The sequence below is a fragment of the Martes martes genome, assembly GCF_963455335.1.
Source record: "Martes martes genome assembly, chromosome: 7".
NCBI classification, from domain to species: Eukaryota; Metazoa; Chordata; class Mammalia; order Carnivora; family Mustelidae; genus Martes; species Martes martes.
Window position 1 is genome coordinate 108755009 of NC_137894.1, and position 23436 is coordinate 108778444.

At 40.3% G+C, this 23436-nt stretch overlaps 1 protein-coding gene across 1 annotated transcript in view; it reads left to right on the forward strand.

Annotated features, from left to right (window-relative positions):
- SYNE2 (spectrin repeat containing nuclear envelope protein 2) overlaps positions 1–23436 on the forward strand; it is a 328404-nt gene that overhangs the window by 46687 nt on the left and 258281 nt on the right. Inside the window, exon 2 of the mRNA XM_080809784.1 lies at positions 9506–9635. Coding sequence (XP_080665910.1) covers positions 9557–9635 — 79 coding nt within the window. The 5' untranslated portion in view covers positions 9506–9556. The remainder of the gene's footprint in view (positions 1–9505; positions 9636–23436) is intronic.

The following is a 23436-nucleotide window of genomic DNA, read 5'->3' on the forward strand; positions in this document are numbered from 1 at the left end:
AACAGAGAGCCCAATGCGGGGCTCGATCCCAGGACCCTGAGATCATGACCTGAGCCAAAGGCAGAGGCTTAACCCACTGAGCTACCCAGACACCCCCAGAAGTTTTAAATCTTAATGTCCAATTTGTTTTTTCTTATCTATGCTTTTGGATTCATATCAAAGAAGTCATTTCCAAATCCATTGTCATGAAGCTTTTTCTCTGTATTTTCTTCTAAGAGTTTTATGGGTTTAGCTTTTATGTTTAGGTTTTCTCAGAACTTTTAATATATTCCTTGTCTTGTGACAGTGTAAAATGGAAGAAATGATGATTCTGTTTGTAACTGATACTGTGAAGCCTTTTATGAGTTTTAAAATAAAGTTCATTTTATGGGATCTTTTTAAAAAAAGTCAATTGTGATCAATTTCAGTTTTTATTTTTCCCTTAAGTTTTCCTTTTTTCCCTACATTTGCCTCTAGATTCCTCTTTTGTGTTTGTTTTGATCTCTTTCATTCTTGCAGGCTTTCCCTGGACGTCTGGTTATCTTTGTCTGCTCATATTTAAGAGTGAGGAATGAAAAAGCCAATTAGTGGAATTTCACAGTAGGGTAATGTGACAGGGAACTGACCTTTCCATTTAGAAACCCCATATATCAGTATCTGGAGGTCTTTTTTAGGGAGGTGGATCCTGATCCAGGCCATGATCCTCTGAAGTCCTACATGTGGGTACAGCTAGGGATCTAGAGAATAGATCTGGCTGCTGGTGTTTTTGGAGGAAGAGGGTGGGTGAGGGCTGAGGGTCCTACTGCTGCTGTGGAGACTTGTCTAAGCTCTTGCTATCAGCCCTGATCTCCAACATACAACATTGTTTGTCTTTAGATCTATATTTCACCCTCAACTTCTGCTGTATCTCTTGCCACCATGTTCCACCCCTCTTAGGGATTTTCAAAGACGGGGATGGGGAAGCTGGAGTTAACAGGAAAGCCAGCAATCTTTGGTAGCAATTTAGGGGCAAAATAATGAGGTCACGGGCAGAGGTGATGACTAAAGGAATGAAGAGATATACATGGAAAAGAAATAACACAAACCATTGTCCATACTTATAACTGAAAGACCTATCCAGGGCTTTGGGGAGATTGGCAAGTTGGTGGTAAGATGCTTTCACTGGGGGAATTATGATCCTTTTTATTTTATTTAATTAATAAATTAATTTTTTTTAAGATTTTATTTATTTGACAGGGGGGGAATTATGATCTTTAGAAAATTTCAGTGTGTGGTAGAAGGGCCAAACTTCAAGGTTAGAATGTACTGATGGAAAGGAAAAATAATTACTTCCTGAGTGCAAGCTTTCTAGATCTATGCTAATTTAACACATCAGCATTCATAATTTGGGAAATTTTCATCTTTAAGGTTTTTTTTTTCTTTTTTTTCCCTTTTCATTTTAGTATTGTGAAGAGGTTTTAATTTTTCCTGCTGATTAAGAAATGGGCGAAAAAAAAAAAAAGAAATGGGCGAATTCTGGGTGGCTCAGTTGGTTAAGCCCTTGCCTTCAGCTCAGGTCATGATCCTGGGGTTCTGGGATCGAGCCCCACGTTGGGCTCCCTGCTCCACGGGAAGCCTGCTTCTCCCTCTCCCACTTGCCCTACTTGTATTTCCTCTCTCACTGTCTCTGTCAAATAAATAAGTAAATAAAATATTTAAAAAAAAAGAAAAAAAGAAATGGGTGAATTCTGATAAATTCTTTTTTTTTTCCCTTAAGATTTTATTTATTTATTTGAGAGAGAGACACAGTGAGAGAGGGAACATAAGCAGAGGGAGTGGGAGAGGGAGAAATTGGCTTCCCACTGAGCAGGGAGCCCGATGTGGGGCTCGATCCCAGGACCCCGGGATCATGACCTGAGCCAAAGGCAGATGCTTAACGGCTGAGCCACCCAGGCGCCCCAAATCCTGATAAATTCTTTTCGCAGATGATAGTAAATACCATTTATATACTGTCATTCATTTAGCACAGCAAGCACTCAGTAAATGTTAGTTGTTACTGTGGTTTTTAAGTTTATGTGCTTTTTTTATTGGATTCTAGCAGCTGCCCTGTGAGACACACACTATCATTCCCATTCCGTAGCAGTGGACACTGCAGTTCAGAGCATTTGGGACTTGGTCAAGGCCAACACAAGGCTCTTTTAGGGAAGTGGCTACATTCAGCCAGACTGTTGTTATCGGGGTTGGAGTGGGTGGGTTAGCGGCCCAGTTGCTACTGGCTGCTGAGGGACACTGCTTTGTTGTGAGCTAACAAGCGCAGCAGTTATATCCAGAGAATTGCTACGTACTTGTTTTCCAAAAGCAGAGTGAATAGTTAGACTTGATTGTTCTGGCATTTTGTGGTGGTCGTAGGAAAAATAAAGTGCTTGGAAAGAGATAGCAGCATGGAGCTTAAAAATGACCAGGTCTGATTTTTCCAAAGACATCCAGGTGGCCAACAGATGCAGGAAAAGATGCTCAATCTCACCCCTCATCAGGGAAATGCAAATCAAAACCACAATGAGATATCACCTCCTACCCGTCAGAATGGCTAGAATCGAAAAGACAAGAAATAACAAGTGTTGGTGAAGATGTGGAAAGAAAGGAAGAGTCATGTACTGTAGGTGGGAATGCAGACTGGTGCAGCCACTGTGGAAAACAGTCTGGACGTGCCCCGAAACATTAAAAATAGACTCACTGTATGATTCAGTAATTCCACTACTGGGTATTTACCCAAAGAAGATGAAACCACTAATTCAAAAAATATATTCACCCCTGTTTATTACAGCATTATTTATAATAGCCAAGATATGGAAGCTACCCAGGTGTCCATCAATAGATGAATGCATAAGGATGTGGTGTAGATAGACGATGGAATATTACCTAACCATGAAAAATGAGGTCTTGCCATTTGAGACAACATGGGTGGAATTAGAAGGCATTATGCTAGGTGAAATAAGTCAGAGAAAGACAAATCTATATGATTTCACTTTCATGTAGAATCTAAACAAACAAAATGCAGAAACAGAGAACAAACTGATGGTTGCGTGAGGGGAGAGATGTTGGTGGGGGAGGGGGAGATGCACAAAATGGGTAAAGGGCAGCGAGAGATCCAGGCCTCAGGTTATGGAAAGAATATGTCGCACAGATAAAAGGTACAACAGGGAGGGAATTTTCAATAGTGTTATTACAGGTTGTGTAGTGGCACGGTAGCTACCCTTGTGGTGAGCCCAGTATGATGTATAGACTTGTGGAATTACTGTATTGTACAGCCGAAACTAAGGTACCATTGTGTGTCAGTTGTACTTTAATTAAAAAATTAAATTCCCTGGTCTGGGAATTTGTACCAATAGCTTCTGGTTCAGTGGTGATGAAAGGATAGGAGATAACAGAATTAGGAAACGTTGGTGGGAAAAAGATAAAGAAACTCACTGCATGTGGGCCACCAATTTTCTTCTGTAAGTTTGTAAGTGGATCAAAGCTGATAACTGTCAGTTGCTAGAAATAGCTCTATAACTCAGCTGACAAAGGGACCTCCTTTGGAATTGCTAGGTGGATCATAAAAAATGTGGTGCTCAAGAGGGCTAGAAAAAAATGATGACCTTTAAATCACCCTGTTAAAGAATTACCTGAGTGTACCCACTTGGTGCTGCCATGGTATACCTTCTGATCAGCCTCTGACAATGAGGTAGAGATCCTTTTCCTCCTGCTGACAGTTTTCCAGTGCTCAAAGAGATCTTTCGAGCTATGAAAAATATTTTTAGGAATCTTTTCTAGAAATTTCTGTCGATGCCAGAAAAATTTTCTGATATTTAAGTTGTGTCAAGAGTATTCCCTCCTTGGGGCACCTGGGTGGCTCTGTGGGTTAAAGCCTCTGCCTTCTGCTCAGGTCATGATCCCAGGCTCCTGGGATCAAGCCCCCACAGCCCGCTCTCTGCTCAGCGGGGAGCCTGCTTCCCCCCCTTCTCTCTGCCTGCCTTTCTGCCTACTTGTGATCTCTGTCTGTCAAATAAGTGAATAAAATCTTCAAAAGAAAAAAAAAGTATTCCCTCCTTATGAAGACATAGATCTACAGGTTCCATAGGGAATCAATTGGAGAACTGGCCCTGAACTAAATAATACCTTATTCCCCATTTTGTTGTCCTTTCATTAAAATAAAAGTAAAAATGTTTCTCTTATTGCATTAGAAATGGGCACTCACCATTTGAAATTTTATACATGCAGAAAAGCAAAAGGAAGGAAATAAAAATTATCCATAATTCTGTTCATGAGAGATAATCTCTATTCAAATTTTGCTTTTGAGTTGAAAAAAATTCTAGTCATAATAATCCAAAGTAAATGCCAACTTTTTTTTTTTTAAGATTTTATTTATTTATTTGAGAGAGTGTGGGCACAGAAGCAGAAGGGGCAGAGGAAGAGAGAGGAGACTCCATGCTGATTGGGAAGCCAGACATGGGCCTTGATCTGAGGGACTCTGGGATCAAGACCTGAGTGGAAGACAGAAGCTTAAGGGACTGAGCCACCCAGGCACCTGCCAACATTTCTTTAAAAAATGGAAATTCTCTAGTGTTTGAGGTTTTAGAGACACCAGAAGAATATTAAGATATATTGCCTAAGCAAACAGCAGTGCTTTCCAAATAGCTATACCATTTACAGAAGTGTGCCTATTAATTTATATGAATTTTAAAAACACAATTCCACACCATTCCACTTGATTTTTGAATCTTTAATGCCATTACATTGATTCTTTACCCAGTCTTTGGTTATGTGCCTGAAGATGGTCCATTATTTTCATTCTAATCCCAGGATTTGTCATGGAATTATGGGTAACTTTTATTTGAAAAGGAAAAGTCAAGCAATGAGGAGCCGCTGCGAAGGGCTCTTCTGTGCAAATTGTATCTCCACAGGGAAGAATGCTATCTGCACAGGGAAGTTGGAACACAGATGAGATGGCCTTGGGGAGTTTGGTTGCCAGACCCTCGTGACTCCTGTGAGCCCGTGGACACACCCTTGTTCCTCTTTCTGCGTTCCTTTTTCACACCCTTTCTAGCTTCTCAATTCACATCCTGAGAAATCTCTTAAAGCTTTTCTTTTCTACTTTGTTCCAGTTTTTCATGGGCCCTATTAGCAAGTAAATTCCTCTCTGGAGATGTCGGCTGTTTCTCACCAAAAACAGTTGTGTTGGAAATATGATCATAAATTGTCTTCAGTTGGGTCCTTGTGACCTCTGTAGCATGTTTTGAGAAATAATGGTACTAAGACAGTATTTGGGTTAATAATCTAACACTTCCAACTGATTCAGTCTTTAAAGTTTAGTTTTACTTTTTTAAAAAGTTGTTTATTTATCTGTCTGAGGGGGGAGTGGGATGGGCACAGCAGAGGGAGAAGCAGGTTCCCTATTGAGCAAGGAGTCAGATGTGGGACTCTATCCCAGGACCCTGGGATGAGCCAAAGGCAGACCCTTAACCGCTGAGCCACCCAGGTGTCCTAGTTTAGTTTTACTTTTAATGGACATATTTTAGAAGCTCTTAGAAATTCTTGACTACATAAAAAATTATTATATTTTATTGACTTCTTTGCTAATAAATTTTCCCTGTTAAAAACAGAAACCTCAGGGTGCCTGGGTGGCTTGGTTAAGTGACTGCCTTCGGCTTGGGTCATGATCCCGGGGTCCTGGGATGGAGCCCCACATCGGGCTCTCTGCTCACTGGGGAGCCTGCTTCTCCCTCTCCTGTGCTGCTGTGCCTGCTTGTGTCTCTCACTCTCTCTGTCAAATAAATAAATAAAATCTTAAAAAAAACCCCAAACAAACAGAAACCTCTCGGGAAAATACAGTTAACCCTTGAACAACATGGTGGTGAGAGGCGCTGACCCTTCTCCCCCACCACACACACAGTTAAAAATCCATGTAAAACTTTTGACTCTCCCTAGACTTAACTAATAGCCTATTGTGGAGCCTTACTGATAACACAGTCGATTAAACATACTTTGTATGTTATATGTATTATATACAGTATTATAATCAAGTGAGCTAGAGAAAAGGACGTGAAGAAAATCATAAAGAAGAGAAAATGTATTTCAGTACTATAAAATATCTTTGAACAAGTGGATCTGCGCAGTTCAAACCCATGTTCGGGGTCAACTGTATTTATTTTAAGGTCTAGACTTCTTTTCTCTCATAAGTTCTTTTTCTTCAACTTTAATGCACAATGTGGTGAATCTCACCTACCAGTCTAGTATGGGAACAATTGATTCTCAGGTTATCAATTTGTTCTCTCTTGTTCTGATTTTATTTTGTTTTTTTATTTTTTTAAAGATTTTATTTATTTATTTGACAGGCAGAGATCACGAGTAGGCAGAGAGGCAGGCAGAGAGAGAGGAAGGGATGCAGGGCTCGATCCCAGGACCCTGGGATCATGACCTGAGCCGAAGGCAGAGGCTTAACCCACTGAGCCACCCAGGTGCCCCATCTTGTTCTGTTTTTATTTTAAAGTCTTCCCTCTACATTTAATACCTTATATTTGATTAATAGTAAATGGCAATAAGTGATTCTCAGAGACATTCTTATTAAATTCAAGATATTATTTGAATAATGCTAATGGGATCATTTGGAGTGAAATAATGTTTTATAATAAGTACACTCCTGACAGCCATGTCTCTCTCCAGCTTGCAGTGTGGTATGTGCCTTCTTTGCTTGCACAGCACCTTCTACATACATTTCTAGAGGATTTCTTCATTCACTATTGTGTTCCTTTGTCATTCTCAGAAAATTGAATTCCTTGGGGCACCTGGTGGCTTGGTTGGCTGACTGAGACTTGATTTCAGCTCGGGTCATGATCTCAGGGCTGTGGAGATGAGCCCTATAATGGGTTCTGTGCCGAGCATGGAGCCTGCTTAAGATCCTCTCTCCCTCTGCTTCCCAGCACTCCCCTCACCCAGGCCTGTTTTGCAAGTGTGTTCTCTCTCTAAAAAAAAAAAGAAAAAGAAAAAGATTGAATTCCTTGAGAGCAGGAGCTAACATGTTTAAACTCTTGTTGAATAAATGAATGAAAAAAAGAGTAAATAAAATATGGCACTTTGAGCTAGCTCTATAAGGTACCAACATGTATTGGTTAAAAGCATAGACTCTGAAACGAAAACTACCTGGATTCAAATCTTAGTTCCATCATTTATTAGCTGTGTGTCCATAGACAACTGTATGTGACATTTTGTTTTGATTTTTCAACTCTCACAGTTACTATCAGGTTAGATGAGGTCGTATACGCAAGGTACTCAAAGCAGTGCTTATGTGTAGTAAGTGCTGTGTAAGTATTTGCTACCATTGCTCTTATTCCCCCCTTTAAAAATATAGTCCTGGCATGGAATAGTAGATGCCCTTAGGACATTCATTCAGGAATTCACTTTTTCTCCTGTCATCATGAAGAAATGTTTTGTCTTCACTTGGATTCAGGAGCCCTTGGGCATGGGAAGGGGTAGTAGAGGTCCTCAATACATCAAAAGCTGAGAACCTTTGTACCTTTATCCATCATCAGGCTGCACAGGCTCACTTGAACAGCTTTTTCATGTTGGTTAGAAGCATATCAACTCAGTATAGTGACACTGTTAAATCAGGCAGGCTCTGATTCATCTTAATTCCAAGGATAAGACAAATTAATTATTAATTAACAGTTTATTTGGTAGGTAAAATCTTTAACAACAGTGATCCATGGGAGAGCTAACAAAGGAGTTTTGGATGATAAACAGAGTGGGGAAGACAGAATTGAAAGGTGTTTTTTTTTTTTTTTTTTCAACTTCTAAGATATTTTTTAGCATGACTTTTTATTTTTAAAAATTGTTAAAGGTTTTTATTTATTTGACAGAGAGAGAACACAAGTAGGCAGAGTGACAGGCAGAGAGAGAGGGAGAAGCAGGTTCTCTGCTGAGCAGGGAGCCTGACACGGGACCCTTTAACGTGAGTTTTTAAAAACAAGCATCCACATGTTCCACAACTAAGTGAAACCATATAGTAATTGTCTTTCTCTGATTTATGGTGACTAACATAACATAATAAAAAAATTTACACAACAACAACAAACAAGTATCCATAACCAGTGTGGGGTGAGGATTGGAGAGGAGTAGAGAGCAGGACAGTATAAGGGGAAGGAATTCTCCTCTGTTGGTATTAAAGCTCCAGGTTCATCCCATCCTAGATTTCATAGTCTCTCCCCGCCCCAAGACATGTTGGCCTTAAACATCATGTATCACTTCTCGAGGATGATTTTCTTCCAACGGGTGCCATTTTGGTCTGTGATCAGCTTCTTGAGGTCCTCCATTTTTTCATCAGTGTTGCACAGAATGAGGACCCTCTTCCCTAGCTGGCTGTCTTAAACCTCGATCAGCCTCTCTGGAGCTGGAATGGAAATGCCTGTAACCCGCCAACACCACAACCTCTTCACTCAAGGACCGAAAGATTTTTGAAGTCTGGCGCTAGCGTTAACTGTTGGATGATTTTTATTCTTTGCGTAAAATGGTCTGTTGGATATGATTGATTGTATCTAGCTGTTGACCTCAGGTTTATTTATTTTTAGTCGTATCTTTCCAAACACCTTATTATAAAGAATTTTTAACATATGGGAAAGGTAAAGGCTTTTTACAGTGAAAACCCATAATATACGGAACACATAGATTCTACCACTAATGTTTTGCTATACTTGTTTGATCGAATATCTGTACATTTATCCATTCTTCTATTCATTCCCTAATACGTTTTTATATTTTTATATATTTGGTTGGGTTTGTTTTGATAAAAAAAAAAAAGTCATTGTCTGTGTGGGAAAAGTCAAAAATTTCAGCCCTCAGGATACTAACAATGGCATACAAACACATAAAGCGGTAGAGTCGCACAGCAAGAATTAACTCTTACTGGGAAGATTCTTCAAGAGTCAAAGTGGGGGTCGAGAGAGAAGTGTGTGGAAAAGTAAGTGCTTGGGAAAATAATTCAATATAATAGATAATCTCCTCAAGACATTCTTTTTGATACACTTTTTTTTTTTTTTTTTTTAGTTTCACTTTGCAAGCTATGCAGGCTAGTATTGTTTCCAGTGAATGGCAACATTCATGGAGCAGAAAGGAACTAAGTGAAATAAAAAGTTATAAAGAAAATCCTTGCAGGTTGCAGTGAACAATAAAATACAAAGGCCTCAGACGTCAATTTGTGTCAACTTGACTTCCTCTGAGCAAGTTCTGGAATCTCATTGGGTGGTTTTCCTTTTCCCCCACCCGTGTAGGATCCACAGTGCCCTCTCGTTGGGAGTCATGCCAGCAACTTGGATAGGTCACAGGGCAAAATCTTGATTATGATTCAAAAAAGAAGGCGTAGTCACTTTGTTCCTCATGAACTACGGAAACACTCATAGAAAACTGCTTCTTTCGAAGGGCAGTTTTCATTTGCTGTTGGTCTCTGGCAGTGTGTGTTTACTAGAAATACAGAGTTGCAGAGTCACTGATGAGCACTTATCCCTTTTACTTTTAGTTTACTTCTTTAACTGAGATGGACATGATATAATCCCTGTGGAGTCAAAGGATGGCGTCTAGTCCTGCGCCTCCCACCGAGGATGAACAGGTTTCCTTGGACATCGATGATCGCCATATTTCACTGCAAGGTAATTAAGATTGGGGAGGGGGGTAACGCCTGTAGTAACTGTGGAAACCTTACCCTCATCTTTCCATCTACTGCTTTCTGACTGTCTTAGGTAGTTTTCCAATTGTAGGCCCTTTCAGTTTATGTAAATGTCTTTATTGCTACCTTAGCTCCCTAAGAAAGTAAAAAATACCTGGAAAGGATTTGGTATCAGGGTTTCTTACTCTGAGTGTATGTATATTTTATTTGTAGTGAAAACAGTTAACTGTGGTTTCCTTGGAATTGTTTGCACTTACTTTGCAACTTTTTGCATAGCCTCTTTTAAATGTATATCCTTATTTTGTGCAAAAAGAAAAGAATAGTAGTATGCTCCTAAGTGTATGACCTTTCAATCCTGTGAATCATGTGTGCATTTATGCAGACTCAACACTGTCTGTATTGGGTTTTTTTTTTTTTAGTGCTTCTTGTGGAGTTTGGCAATATTTGTTGAGTAGTTTGAAAATTCATTAGACTTTTCACCTTTGTTGATAAAGCAAATCTTGGAGCTGAGTAAAGTTAACCGGTATAGAAGAGATAAGGCTATCGTAAGCTTTTGAAAATATTTTTGAAACTGTATTTTAAAGTAATCTGTAAGATTATGTACAGTTTTAAAAAAATTATTATTTATTTATTAGAGAGAGACAAAGGGAGTCAGGGAGGAGCAAAGGAATGAGGACAAGCAGACCTCATGCTGAGTGCAGAGCCTGGCATGGGGCTCCATTCCAGGACCCTGAGATCATGACCTGAGCTGAAATCAAGAGTTGGACGCTTAACTGACTGAGCCACCCAGGAGGCCCAAGATTATGTAGTTTTGTACAAAATTCTTAGAATGTTACTTAGAAGGCATAGATTTTGAGTCATTTATTTTTATTTTATTTTTCACCTTATTTTTCATTGAGGTGTAGTTGACACACAACATCTTATTAGTTTCAGATATACAACATAAGATTCAATATTTGTATATACTGTGAAATGATTTTCACAGTAAGTCTGGTTAATATCCATTACCATGTGTGATTATAGATTTTGTTTTCTTATGATGATAACTTTCTAGATTTGTTCTTTTTAGGTTTGATTTTAGGGGTGCCTGGGTGGCTCAATTGGTTAAGCATCTGCCTTTGGCTCAGGTCATGATCTCAGGATCTTGGGATTGAGCCCCACATGGGACTCTGCTCAGCAGGGAGTCTGCTTCCCCCTCTGCCTCCCACTTGTTCTCTCTCTTTCAAGTAAATAAAATATTTAAAACAAAAAAAGATTTGATTTTAGATTTAGATTTGCTCTTCTTAGATTTTCAAATATACTGTATAGTATTACTAACCACAGTTGCCATCCTGTACATTCCTTGTATTTGAAGTCATTCGTGATAAAGATCCAAAAATGACTTTCTTTACTGATACTTTTCTTTTTAATTAAAAATATGTTTGGAATGATTAGATTCTTGACTTTGGGGTCAGGAGCTATTGCAGTAGGCTACACCTACATGTATCAGGCTTTTAGAAATAAATATCATGTAATTTGTGTAGACTAAGAAATACGTGTTGAGGTAGTCCTTGAGGTAAGAATTTTAAAAATTTCCCGTAAGTACATTTTTTGTAGTGTCATATAATGTCCATAAGTAACTGGAATTAAATTTTCACTTAACTGGGTGGAGGGGGATGGGTAAAATAGGGCTTGGGGATTAAGGAGGACAGTCGTGGTGAGGAGCACTGGGTGAGGCAGGGAAGTGCTGGGTCCCTGTATATCGTATACCTGAAACTTATATGACGCTGTATGTTAACGCTACTGAAACTTAAAATAAAATAAAATTACATTAAAAGACTTTTCATTTCACTGGAAAGAAAGCCCCGATGTTCTTGTTTTTCTCTTAAGTTTTGGTTGCATGTGAGTAATAACTCATGTGACCTAAAACATACGAGGAAACCTAATTTCTGTCACTGGCTCTGGCACTTACTGGTTCTTTGAACTTGGACAAAAGACTTTATCTGTTTTGAGTCTCAGTTTCCTCCTATTTGAAATATGGATGGTAATGCCAGGGTTGCATCTGTGTTTTCAAGATGAAAAAGAATGCATAGTGGGGCTCCTGGGTGGCTCAGTGGGTTAAGCCTCTGCCTGCGGCTCAGGTCATGATCTCAGGGTCCTGGGATCGAGCCTCGCATTGGGCTCTCTGCTCAGCAAGGAGCCTGCTTCCCCCTCTCTCTCTCTGCCTGTCTCTCTGCCTACTTGTGATCTCTCTCTCTCTCTCTGTAAATAAATAAATAAAATCTTAAAAAAAAAAAAAAGAATGCATAGTGCGTGCCAAGGGCCTAGCTCAGTACCTGGCACAGAGTAGGAGGCGAATAAATGCGTTATAAGTTCTTTTTATATATTTACAGCCAAAACCTTTGCCCCAAAATGTTTCTTCTCTCGGAACATACAGCTAGAGTAGAAGCTGCTCAGTGTATGGGAAAAAACGGTCAACCAGAGTCTGGTTTTTACTGTTTGTTTTGACAATTCTATTCAATGGCTTCCCATCACGTGTAGGATAGTCTAGACTTCTTGGTATGGTTCACAGGCTGGTGTTCCTTTTTCTCTGCCCTTGTCTCCCACCTCACCCCCATCGGCACCCTTTGTTCTAGCTGTATGGCTGCCCAAGGGCCCATGCTCCCCTGCCTGTGTGCTTTTCTGCAGACTGTCCCCCCACATCTCCACACAGCCTTCTGCAGGAAGACCTCCAGCTTGTCTGTCCCTCATCCATCCCTTGTCCGTCGCAAAATCGGCGGGACTCAGCCTCCTCCTGATGTTCTCTCTTTGTCTGGGATTCATAGTCTCGTCTGTTCACCCAAAGTACTTATTTTAGCACTTATAGTATTATAAGTTTATATCATAGTATCATACATATTTTTATTTTTTATTTTTTAATCTTTATTTACTTATTTATTTATTTAGATTTTTATTTATTTATTTATTTGTCAGCGAATGAGAGCACAGGCAGGCAGAGTGGCGGGCAGAGGCAGAGAGAGAAGCAGGCTCCCTGCTCGACAAGGAGCCCGATGCGGGACTCGATCCCAGGACGCTGGGATCATGATCTGAGCCAAAGGCAGCGGCTTTACCAACTGAGCCACCCAGGCGTCCCTATATGTATATATATTTTTAAAGATTTTATTTATTTGTCAGAGAAAGAAAGCACAAGCTGGCAGAGTAGCAGTCAGAGGAAGGAGGAGAAGCATGCTCCCCACTAATCAAGGAACCAGATGTGGGACTTGATCCCAGGACTCTGGTATCATGACCTGAGCCGAAGGGAGCCACTTAACCAATTGAGCCACCCGGGCGTCCCTATAATTATATTTCCTGTTTTCTTCCCCACTGCAGTGCGCTCCAAGACTTTTATGTCCCAGCCTCTAGCTTACATAGCACTCTTAGGCACATGATCTCATTCAGTCCTCAGAGATTTTTGTCTTTGAGCTCCAGAGAAGGAAGCTGTGGCTCAGGAAGGTGGGATTACTCTCCCAGAGTCACACAGCTAATGAGCAGCCGAGCTGGGGTTTGACCTAGAGGATAGTTTTCTTTCCACTGCACCACACCCCCTCACAGGTCAACACATGTAGACATATTTCAAAGAACAGTTTGAAAAAGGAATTTCCTTAATGCTCTCTTTGGAAAATCTACCTAAGTCTTAACCTTATTCTAGTTAATCTATAGCAAACTTTTACATCCGTCTTCAAGTAACATTAATTATCTCAGGTTCTTGGGTTGCTCAGAATCATTAGAAAGTTACTGAGAAATGAGTGGCTTCTTATAGCATGTTTGAATTATACTACTTTAATACAGTCTGCTTTACAGTAAGAGATGAGTATGGGCTGTGTGGCGATGGGAATGTGATATACATTCACTACCAATGTGAATGATTTTTCTTTATGACCCATTTAGGGGAACATGGGGCTGGATACATTGCTCTGTGGGGGGAGGGGTGGAAAGCCAGTGCTGGAATGTAGTCAGATTCACACCAGGTGAGTACGGCTTCCATTAGCCAGGTACACTCAGGATGTCAACCAAGAAGATCCCATGACTATAGAATGATGGCTTAACTCTGAAATGAATAGATTTCTCAGGGTAAGTTCTATACTAGTAATAGCAGATTTATAATTCAGCCTGAGTTGAAGAAAGAAGGAAAGAAAGGAAGGAAGGAGGGAGGAAAGGAGGGAAGAAGAAACCAATATATATTTCTAACGGTAACTTTGGTTTCATAGCAGGATTTTTAGCTATTTGGACAAAAGATTGATAGATGATATTATGTCCCTTAGCTACTCCTGAATGGCAGGCTGTTGGCAATAGGCTTAAAAGCATCTGGCTTTGTACACTATGTTATCAGACTTGTAGTTCATGAAATTCACATGTGCTTAATGATCCTTGGAGTAATATGAGAAAACAGATTTTATGTAATATGAACAGCTCAGGGTCATTGTTCCTAAGGAAGTTTTTTTCCTTCTAATTTCAGAGCATTTTTTTAGAGACAGATAGAGACCTGTTTAAGTTAAAACGTCTACTTTACTTTAGCCAAACATATCTGAGATAAGACAATTATGCCATACCCTGACTTGGAATAATATACTCAAGAAAAAAATTAAGATGTCTGCATTGAAATGTAGTGAGTCATCGTTGATATGCTATGAAAACAGATTTCTGTGTGTGCAGGGCCTACAGTGAATCAGGCCCAGGAAATCAGGCAGTGCTTTGCCGAGATTCATAGAGCAGGACAACAAACAAGCAACTTTCTGTTTCTTTTTGTTCATCATTTGTGTGATCTTTGAGAAAATGCCCTTATGGAGGGTATGAAGGGATTTTTGAAGGCCCTTATTGCAGGGAGATATTTATGTTCTCAGTCTCTCAAGGAGCATTGCATTGAAATGTTTGGATTGTTGGGAAGGAAAGAAATGGCATTGCTGAATTTGAGCAGATTAATGTAAAAATGGAATTTATCTTAGTTGAGTGCATTTTGTACTACTACAGATGGTCCATGTTTTATTTTTTAAGCTGATGGTGATGTTTATTTTTTCAATTTCTTCATTGATGGATGGTCTACGTTTTAAATAAAATAATATATGAAAGTTCAGGCTATGAAAATGATAAACAGCTGCTTTAAAAATTAGTTGCTTTACCAAAGTGTCCATTACAGAATTTCTTTAAATCTTTCCACTGGCTTTGTTATCTGGCAAAATAACAGGTGCTTCCTTTCCTTTCAGCCTGAGAAAATAGTAAATACATATTTTGTATGAAACACCTGTGCCGAGCTCTTCAGGTGGGGAAGGGTGTGTTGAGGAAACAATTCCTTAGAGTAATAGATAGATATGATCATGGAAGCAGTAAGGGGTAAAGTTGGATGAGTATCACAGAGTTTTCAAGTTGAGAGGGACTTTCTTTGCCATTTAATTTAATTTGAGAGCAAAGTAGAAATTTCTGAGATTAAGATCCCTGAGGGAGCGGAATTCAAACCCAAGAGGTTTGGGGATTTTTGCCGTTAGGCAGTGGGTAGCTACCAGGTCTGGAGAGTGAGAGTTGGAGGTCAAAGTTATAGTTTAGGAGGCCAGTCTGGCTTGGGGGTGTAGGAAGACTTGAAGCAGGCTGGAGCGTGGAGTTGGGGAAACCAGTCGGGAAGGTTTGCAAACATCTGGGTGTTGGTTAATACTTGCCTGGATTACAGGTAAGCCCTGAATCTGAAAGTAGGGACAGATGTGAAAACCGTCAGGATGGAAGACTCAGAAGGATTCTGGAACTACTGAATATGGACCCTAATAGAGGGGCTCCAAGGACTAGAAGCTGCACTGCCTGGGGAGATAGCAGTAGCGGCTGTCACGTCCACATTTTTTTTTTTTAAGATTTTATTTATTTATTTGACAGAGATCACAAGTAGGCAGAGGCAGGCAGAGAGAGAAGGAAGCAGGCTCCCAGCTGAGCGGAGAGCCCGATGCGGGGCTCGATCCCAGGACCCTGGGATCATGACCTGAGCCGAAGGCAGAGGCTTGAACCCACTGAGCCACCCAGGCGCCCCTCACGTCCACATTATTAATTCTCTTTCTCTTCAGTGTGTTCTCACCAGTATTTAATAGCATCAGATAAGAAGGCCGTGGGGTATTATTTTCTATCAATGTGCTTAAAGTAAATTGTCGTAGATAAAATATATGGCTTACAAGGAATCTCTTTTGAGAACTTCATATTGTGGAAAGCGAGAAAGCACAACACAGGTAGAGGACCCATTTAGAAGTCAAATTAGTAAGAAGTGAAATTGCCAGACGAGGCTGACTCACTGCGTGCTGTTATCCACAGCAGCTACGATGCTCTTGAACTGTTTTAGACACTTCCTTTATAGATTTCAGATTTCATTTATTTCTTTAGAATCATTTTGTGGCCAGAAAAGGGTCTGAGAAATTCATGTGACAAGAGCAGATTGCTTTCAGCAATGAGCTAGGCCAGTACTTTAGAAAAATAGCCCTTGGATACAGAACGTTATCATTAATTAGACAAAGAACTAAGAAGGAGTGTGTATCGATGACGTTTGCCACTGCACGAGGACTTAACTTTCATGCTGTTCTGCCAAAATGCTGGGGAATGGTTAGCCGTCCACGGGAACCTGTATAAAACCACGTTCAGCCCAGTTCCTGGGTCATCTGAAACAATGCTCATATGCTTGATTTAGTGTTATTTTCCAGATGATATATTTTAAAAGATTAAAAAACCTTCTGTGCCTTCTGGATAGACATTACTTGGTAGGGCTTGATAGTGAAATGCAGATCCCTGTGGTTAGGTTATTACTCTGTCGAAATTTATTCATTATTTACCGAGTATCCATCTAAGGGAGGCTTTCAATCTGTGTGATATTCTTAGACATTATTCATGTTCAGTGGGCTAGATAATAAGCATAATAATGTAATGTTTTAGTTTTATTCAGTCGCTCAGTAAACACTGAGTGCCAACCACATGCGGTAGGCTTGTTGTCAAGGGGACAAAGATGTGAATGGATTGAGCACCTTCAGGAAGCACGTGGCCCAGCGGGGCTTCCGCTTGTCGATATCGTGTGAAAGTCAGAAAATGAGCTGGGATGCAGAGTCAATCATTTTATGTGACAAAGTCCTTCTTGCTCCTAATTTTGGACCCAACATAAAATTCAGCCAAAATATGACCGAATATGCTATCTGAGGTATCTTTTCACATTTCAGGTGTAGGGAGGTGAAAAATGAACGTGTATTCTAGGTAATATTATCTGCAAGGTGAGTTATCTATCCCTCTCCCTGTAAAAATCAAGCATTTTCCTAAGAACTTCCCTGGAGTGAGTTGTCTTCTTCTGAACCTCTTGTGATGGCTTTTTTATGCTTGAGTTTCCTCTTCTCCTTGGACATTGCTTGCTTTAATAAGCTTCTCGAGTTCCCCAAGTGTGTATTAGGTGCCCTGTGTAGGATGCTCCTGCATCTCTACTGCCAGTGACGTTTCTGACATATTTTAGGCTTTCAGTAGACAACTGTGTAACGAAAAAATGAGTGGTCATTTCCAATATAAAAAAAATATAAGGCACCCTGAATTAGAAGAATGATTCAGTGTCTGGGAAAACCAGTGAGAGAGGATGACCACACGGATCTCTTTAGAAACGAGGCAGTGAGGTGTGTTTATGGCATTTGCAGGCATATTGGTGGTTTACTGTTGTATTCCTGAGACAAATTCAGTTTACTTTATGACGGCGAGTGAATGAAACTGTCTATAGTCTGAGGAAGAGGAATGGGATTAATAAAAGGCTTCTAGGTGGAATTTCTACCCTTTTACAGCCAGATCCCCGATGTGGAACTTTGATGGCACGATGAAGGAAGAGTAAGGAGAGGACATGTACTCTTACGCAGTATTTCTGCTTCCCTAACTGTTCAGACTGCTCGGTTATTAGGAGTGAAAGCAAAGTCATCTCTGGGGGCTTTTTTAGGGATTAGGTGATTGCTGTACCCAGAGAAATTAATCAAATCATGGTTCTACAGTACAGTGGCTGTCAGTGCAGTACTGTCCCAACACAAAAGCTTCCAGAAAGCTCCTGATATCATAGTAGCTGATGATGTCTTTTGCTGTGTTTTCTTGGTAGATTACTTGCCTTGATACTGTAAACTTTATAATCTTAAAATGTTCCAATTAAGTGAAGAATAAAATAACTCAGCAAGCAGTAGTATTTGCACTGTATGGTCTCTTTAAGAGAGACAAAAATTTTTTTCTTGAGTTGTATATATACAGTTTTGGCTTCTGGGAACTTTGGTTTTGTTTTTGCGAGGAGTGTGGGGATAAGCTTACTTTATTCTGGGTCAGTTACATTTTGAAAACTAGGGCAAGATAAATCCAGGGTCATTTAGAGTCCTGTTAAAGTAGGTTAACAAAGATCTCATTCATTCCTTATAGAAATCAGAATCCTTTTTAATTAGCCCCATGGGAGATACAAGAGTTTTCTGAGCTTTTGTGTATGTGTGTGTTTCGGGAGGGAGTATAATTATTCAGAGGTTGAAGTAGTATATTGGGAAAAATAAAACTCAAAATAATTTCCCCTTGAAAATGGGAAAGTAAGAAGTCGATATAAGAGATTAGTTTATAACCATTTGGTGGGGCTAGTGTGTGATTTTACACTCTAAAAATTAGAGGTTATTCTAAATGTGCTCTTCAAGGGATTACCTCCCCCATCTGATTTCATCGTTGGTGATTACAATTTCTCTGATGGCTGTGTTTTTCTAAAACATTCAGGGAATTTTTGATAAAAGGTAACTGCATTTATTATTTTCAATATATGTATGAGAACTGAAGGTTGCTACCACCAGGTATTTTTAGAATCATTTAAAAAATAGTACATAAAAGGATAGGAATGATTTATCAGAGAAATGAAATATTTAAGGTTCTAAATGTGTGTATTTTTGGAGGAGAGACATGAGATTCTGGGTAAATAATCTCTCCTAGTCATTGACAGCCCGTGCGGTGATGCGTGTTGAATGAGCATAGAAAGAAAATGGAGGAAGAATGGCCAAGCACGCTTGCTCTCTGCCCCCCCAGGCTAGAGCAGCACTCACTGGTCATGCCTTGGTCTTTTCCGTCTTTATTAAAACGGGTCTGCAAATTGCATCAGCAGCTAAATGTTGTAAGATGAAAGGCACCTGGCTCAAATCAGAACACAAACAGCCTTTATCAAATTTGAATAACATTGAAGATTTTTCCAAAACATTGTCATTGTTGGCCCTGTCTTCAGTTAAGTAGGCTTATTAATAGTGGGAACTAGTTAAGTGGTGTGTCTCTGTCTGCCTCAGTCTGAATGTTTATGTGGCAGAACTTCTAGCATGGTTTGATTTCTTCGAAACAAAAGGTTTTGAAAGGATAGGTGGATTCACACTTACCAATTCATCACACAGTCATGGTTTTTATTACTGGTGACTCTGTTCATTGATACATTCATGCCACGTATGTTTCCTGAGACCCTACTCTCTTCAGGCACTATATTGGGTTAAGAGAATACTGAGGTGAACAACTCCAACAAGCTTCATATGCCCACGGTGCTTGTATTTCAGTTATTAGAGAGACAATGAATAAATTAATAAGAAAAATATCAATGCCTGGTAATTGCTATGGGGAGGGTTAGAAATGGGTTTATTTGATGATTTTCTGCTTTCTTTAGATCACATGGTCAGTGAAGGTCTTTGAGGAGGAGACATTTAAGGAATGATGATAACACAAAGGAGCTGCCAAGCAAAGAACAAGGGAAGAGCGTTTCAGGGTGAAGCAGTTGTAAAGGAAAAGCTCAATGATAGAAACAAACTTTGTGAATTCATGGAGCCTGGGGTGGCTGGAACGTGGTGGGCATGAGATGGTTTGGAGAGCAAAGCAAGACAGAGCTGGATCAAGCAGGGATATGTCAGCTCTAAGGGAAGGTGTGTGGATAGGAAACCACTGGGTGGTTTAGTTAGGGGAGTAACATGGTCTGGTTTACATTTTCCAAAATATCTGGCTGCTGGGTGGAGAGGGGATTAATCTGAGTGATGGGAGGGGAAGCGTAAAGCCAGTTCAGATATTTTTATTGTCCAGGTGAATTACCAGAGTAGTTTGGATAGTAGTAGGGTGATAAGGATGGGATAAAGAATCATGGATTTTTTTTTTTTCTTTTTAAGGATACTTGTGAATGTTGGGATGTATGGAGTGACTAGTAAGAGAGATCAAGGATAACTTCTAAATTTTTGCTTTGAGCAACTGAGTAGTTGATTATGTAATTTGTTGCTATGAGGAAGACTGATAGACAAGTTTTGGGGAGATTAAGAGTTTGTTTTCGCTGTGATAGATATGAGATGCTCATTTGATACCCAAATGGACATGTCAAGTAGACAGTTAGATGTGAGGATCCAGAGTCCTAGGGAGGGGTATAGATTTGGGAGCCATCAGTATGTGGCTGGTATATTTGCAGTTAAAACCATGGCGTGGTCTGACCATTTGGATCTTTCAGTGTTTCGAGGTCAAGCAGAAGAGGAAGAAAAGCAAGGGACACTGAGGAGAAGCTAAGGCCAAAGGAGGAAAACCAGGCCAGTGTGATGGCATGGAAACCTCTAGATGAAGATATTTCTAGAACCAGGGAGTGGTGCCTGCATGGCTCAGTTGTCTGCCTTTGGCTCAGGTCATGATCTCAGGGTCCTGGGATTGAGTCTACTTTTCCCTCTCCTTCTGCCCATCCCCCTTGCTCTTGCTTGCTGGCTCACTCTCAAATAAATAAATAAGATCTTTAAAACAAAAACAAAACAAAACAAAACAAGGAGGTAATTCAACCACATTGAAGAGAAATGGCCAGTGGATTGGGCTCATAGAATTAGTTGGTGGCTCTAACAGGGTTAGCCATACTCCAGTGGTGGAGATGGAGGCCTGACTGCAGTGGGTAGGAGAGAGAATGGAGGTGAGGAAGTAGAGACAATGATTTAATCAACACTTTGAAGTAATTTTGCTGTGAAGGGGAGCAGAGATATCATACTTGTTGAAGAGAAACATAGGACTTTTTTAGGTAAGAGATACTACTCCATTATTTGTTATGCTTTTTCTAAGTATAGGTTAATCTATCCTTAGATCCCAATTCATTTATTTGTCCATTCATCATTTGACAAGTGCTTTTGAACAACTCTGGCATACAAGACCCTGTGCCGAACACATGGGAAGACACAGAATGTGCTGTCCTACAATGTTTCTTCTGATTACAGGGAGACAGCAAGTGCATAGACTATTATGGGATGATATGGGTGTGCTACGGGAGAGAGAAGACATGGTACTCTGGAAGTACAGAGTAGGGGCACCCACCAGTCTTGAGGGTCAGGGACGGCTTCCCAGGGAAAGTGGTTTCTAAGTTTTAGACCTAAAGTATGTTAGCACATGAACAGGGTGGAGATGAGGCAAGTGCCCCAGACAGTGGTAGCAGCATAGTTAAGGCAGAAGGTGGGCTGAACATGGCACATTCAAGGAAATGGATGCTCAGTGAGACCAGGGATTGCATTTTGAAGGAGAAAGTGAACAGAGGAAGTTGTAAAAGGTCATGGGAATATATAGGGCTTTGAGTTATTTCCGAAGACCAAGAAAAAGTGATTGAAGGATCGTGAGTGGAGACATATTCAGAACTGGTTTTAGAAATCATGGGGCTGCATTGGGGGGTGTGGTCTTATGGGAGGGAATGTGGAGATAGAATGACCAGTGGAAGTCTGTTAGGGCAGGTCAGCTGAGAGATAATGGTGTCCTGATCTAGGAGGTGCCCACCAGGATGGAGAGAGAGAGGTATCAAGAGATATCTTGGGCTTTACATTCTTTAAATTCTTTTTTTTTTTTTTTTAAGATTTTTATTTATTTGCCAGAGAGAGAGAGAGAGAGAGTACACACAAGCAGGCAGAGAGGCAGGCAGAGGCAGCGAGAGAAGCAGGCTCCCTGCCGAGCAAGGAACCCGATGCGGGACTCGATCCCAGGACCCTGGGATCATGACCTGAGCCGAAGGCAGCGGCTTAACCAACTGAGCCACCCAGGCGTCCCTACATTCTTTAAATTCTTAAATTTTATCTTAATTTATCCTAATTTTAGCTTTATTTGGGTAATTATTAGGTCTTTTTGATTGACTGGGTATGGGAGAGGGAGGTGAGGGAAGTATTATAAAGATGATTCAGGTTTATTCTTGGGCAGAAGAGTGGATCACGGAAGCATTTGCTGAACAAAAAAAAATCCTGGCGGCGCCTGGGTGGCTCAGTGGGTTAAGCCTCTGCCTTCAGCTCAGGTCATGGTCTCAGGCTCTTGGGATCGAGCCCCACATCGGGCTCTCTGCTCAGCAGGGAGCCTGCTTCCCTTCCTCTCTCTGCCTGCCTCTCTGCCTACTTGTGATCTCTCTCTCTGTCAAATAAATAAATAAAATCTTAAAAAAAAAAATCCTGAAGAACACCTTTGGTGAGGGAGGGAGTTGGTTAGAGATGACGACTCCCTTCTGGCAACGTTGAGTTTGAAGTGTCTGTGGAATAACTAAGTGGGGATACCCATGAAACTCAAGAGAAGCAGACACCTGGGCTGACAATAAAGATTTGAAAGGCATTAGTATGTAAATAGTAATTCGTTCCTATGGAGTAGATGAAAATATCTAGAAAAAGAGAACATTATAGAGATAGAAGAAGCAAAACAAGCTATAACAGAGTCTGAGAAGGGGTATCACTAGAAGTAGGAAGAAAACCAGATGAGTGTGATAATCATGGAAACCAATGAAGGAGAACGTTTCAAGAAGGAGAGGGTAGTAAACAGTATCAGAAGTTTCAAGATACCTAGTTTGTCCTGAGAAATACCCACGGGGTTGAGCAATGAGAATATTACAGGTAGCCTCACTGAGAATCAGATGGAGTAGTTGGGGTTGAAGCTAGTTTTCTCTTGGTGAGTTGAAAAGTAAGTCATAGGTGAGGATGTGAAGATAGCAGGTGTACACAATACTTTGAAGAAGTTTGGGTTTAATGTAGGGGAGAGAGATAGGGTGCTAAGCTGGAGGGGCCATGGAGCCGACATTTCAGCTGAGTTTTAATTATGATGAAAAAACCATGGATTTTGGTATCAGTCGGGTCTGGATATGAATGTTCTACCAGATATGAGATCTACAGCACAGTATATAGGACATAGGGCACTTTCAATAAGTATTTATTGAATGAGTGATTAAAAATCCTTTATCTTCTGGGAGCTACCATTTTCTTGTTTCTCACAAAATGCCTGCCTGACCACTTCATTGGAAGTCTTTAATGAAATGATGTCATTGTGCCTTACTCTGAATTCCTCTTTACTCCTGGACACAAGTTGGTTCAGCAAGCCTTCTGAGCCCCTTCAGGTGTGTCTTAGGATACCTATATATTATCACAGATTTGTATTGAGTTACATTATATTATAATATGATTATAATATATTATTTCATCCCTGTTTTTGCTAAGCCTTTCCTGTTCCCTTGTGTTATCTCAGGAATAAATCACATGTGTAAATCAGTCCAGTTACAGAGGTGTTCCTCAGAGTGAGCTGTGTGATTTCCTTGAATCGGAGACTCTGGGAGTTGGGACCTAGAACTCTGAACTCAATCATTGACCCTCAATAATTCGCTGGCATTCAAATTGTAAGAACCCTAGATTTGTGATCATAGCACAGATCACTTCAGTGTGGTCTGGTCATTTTGTTCTCAGAAGTCAGGGCTCAGGCTCACAGGTCAAAAGAAAAGCACTCAGTTTTATATAGTAGATGAAAGGTAGTAAGGAGTAAGAAATACGTGTTGAAAGAAA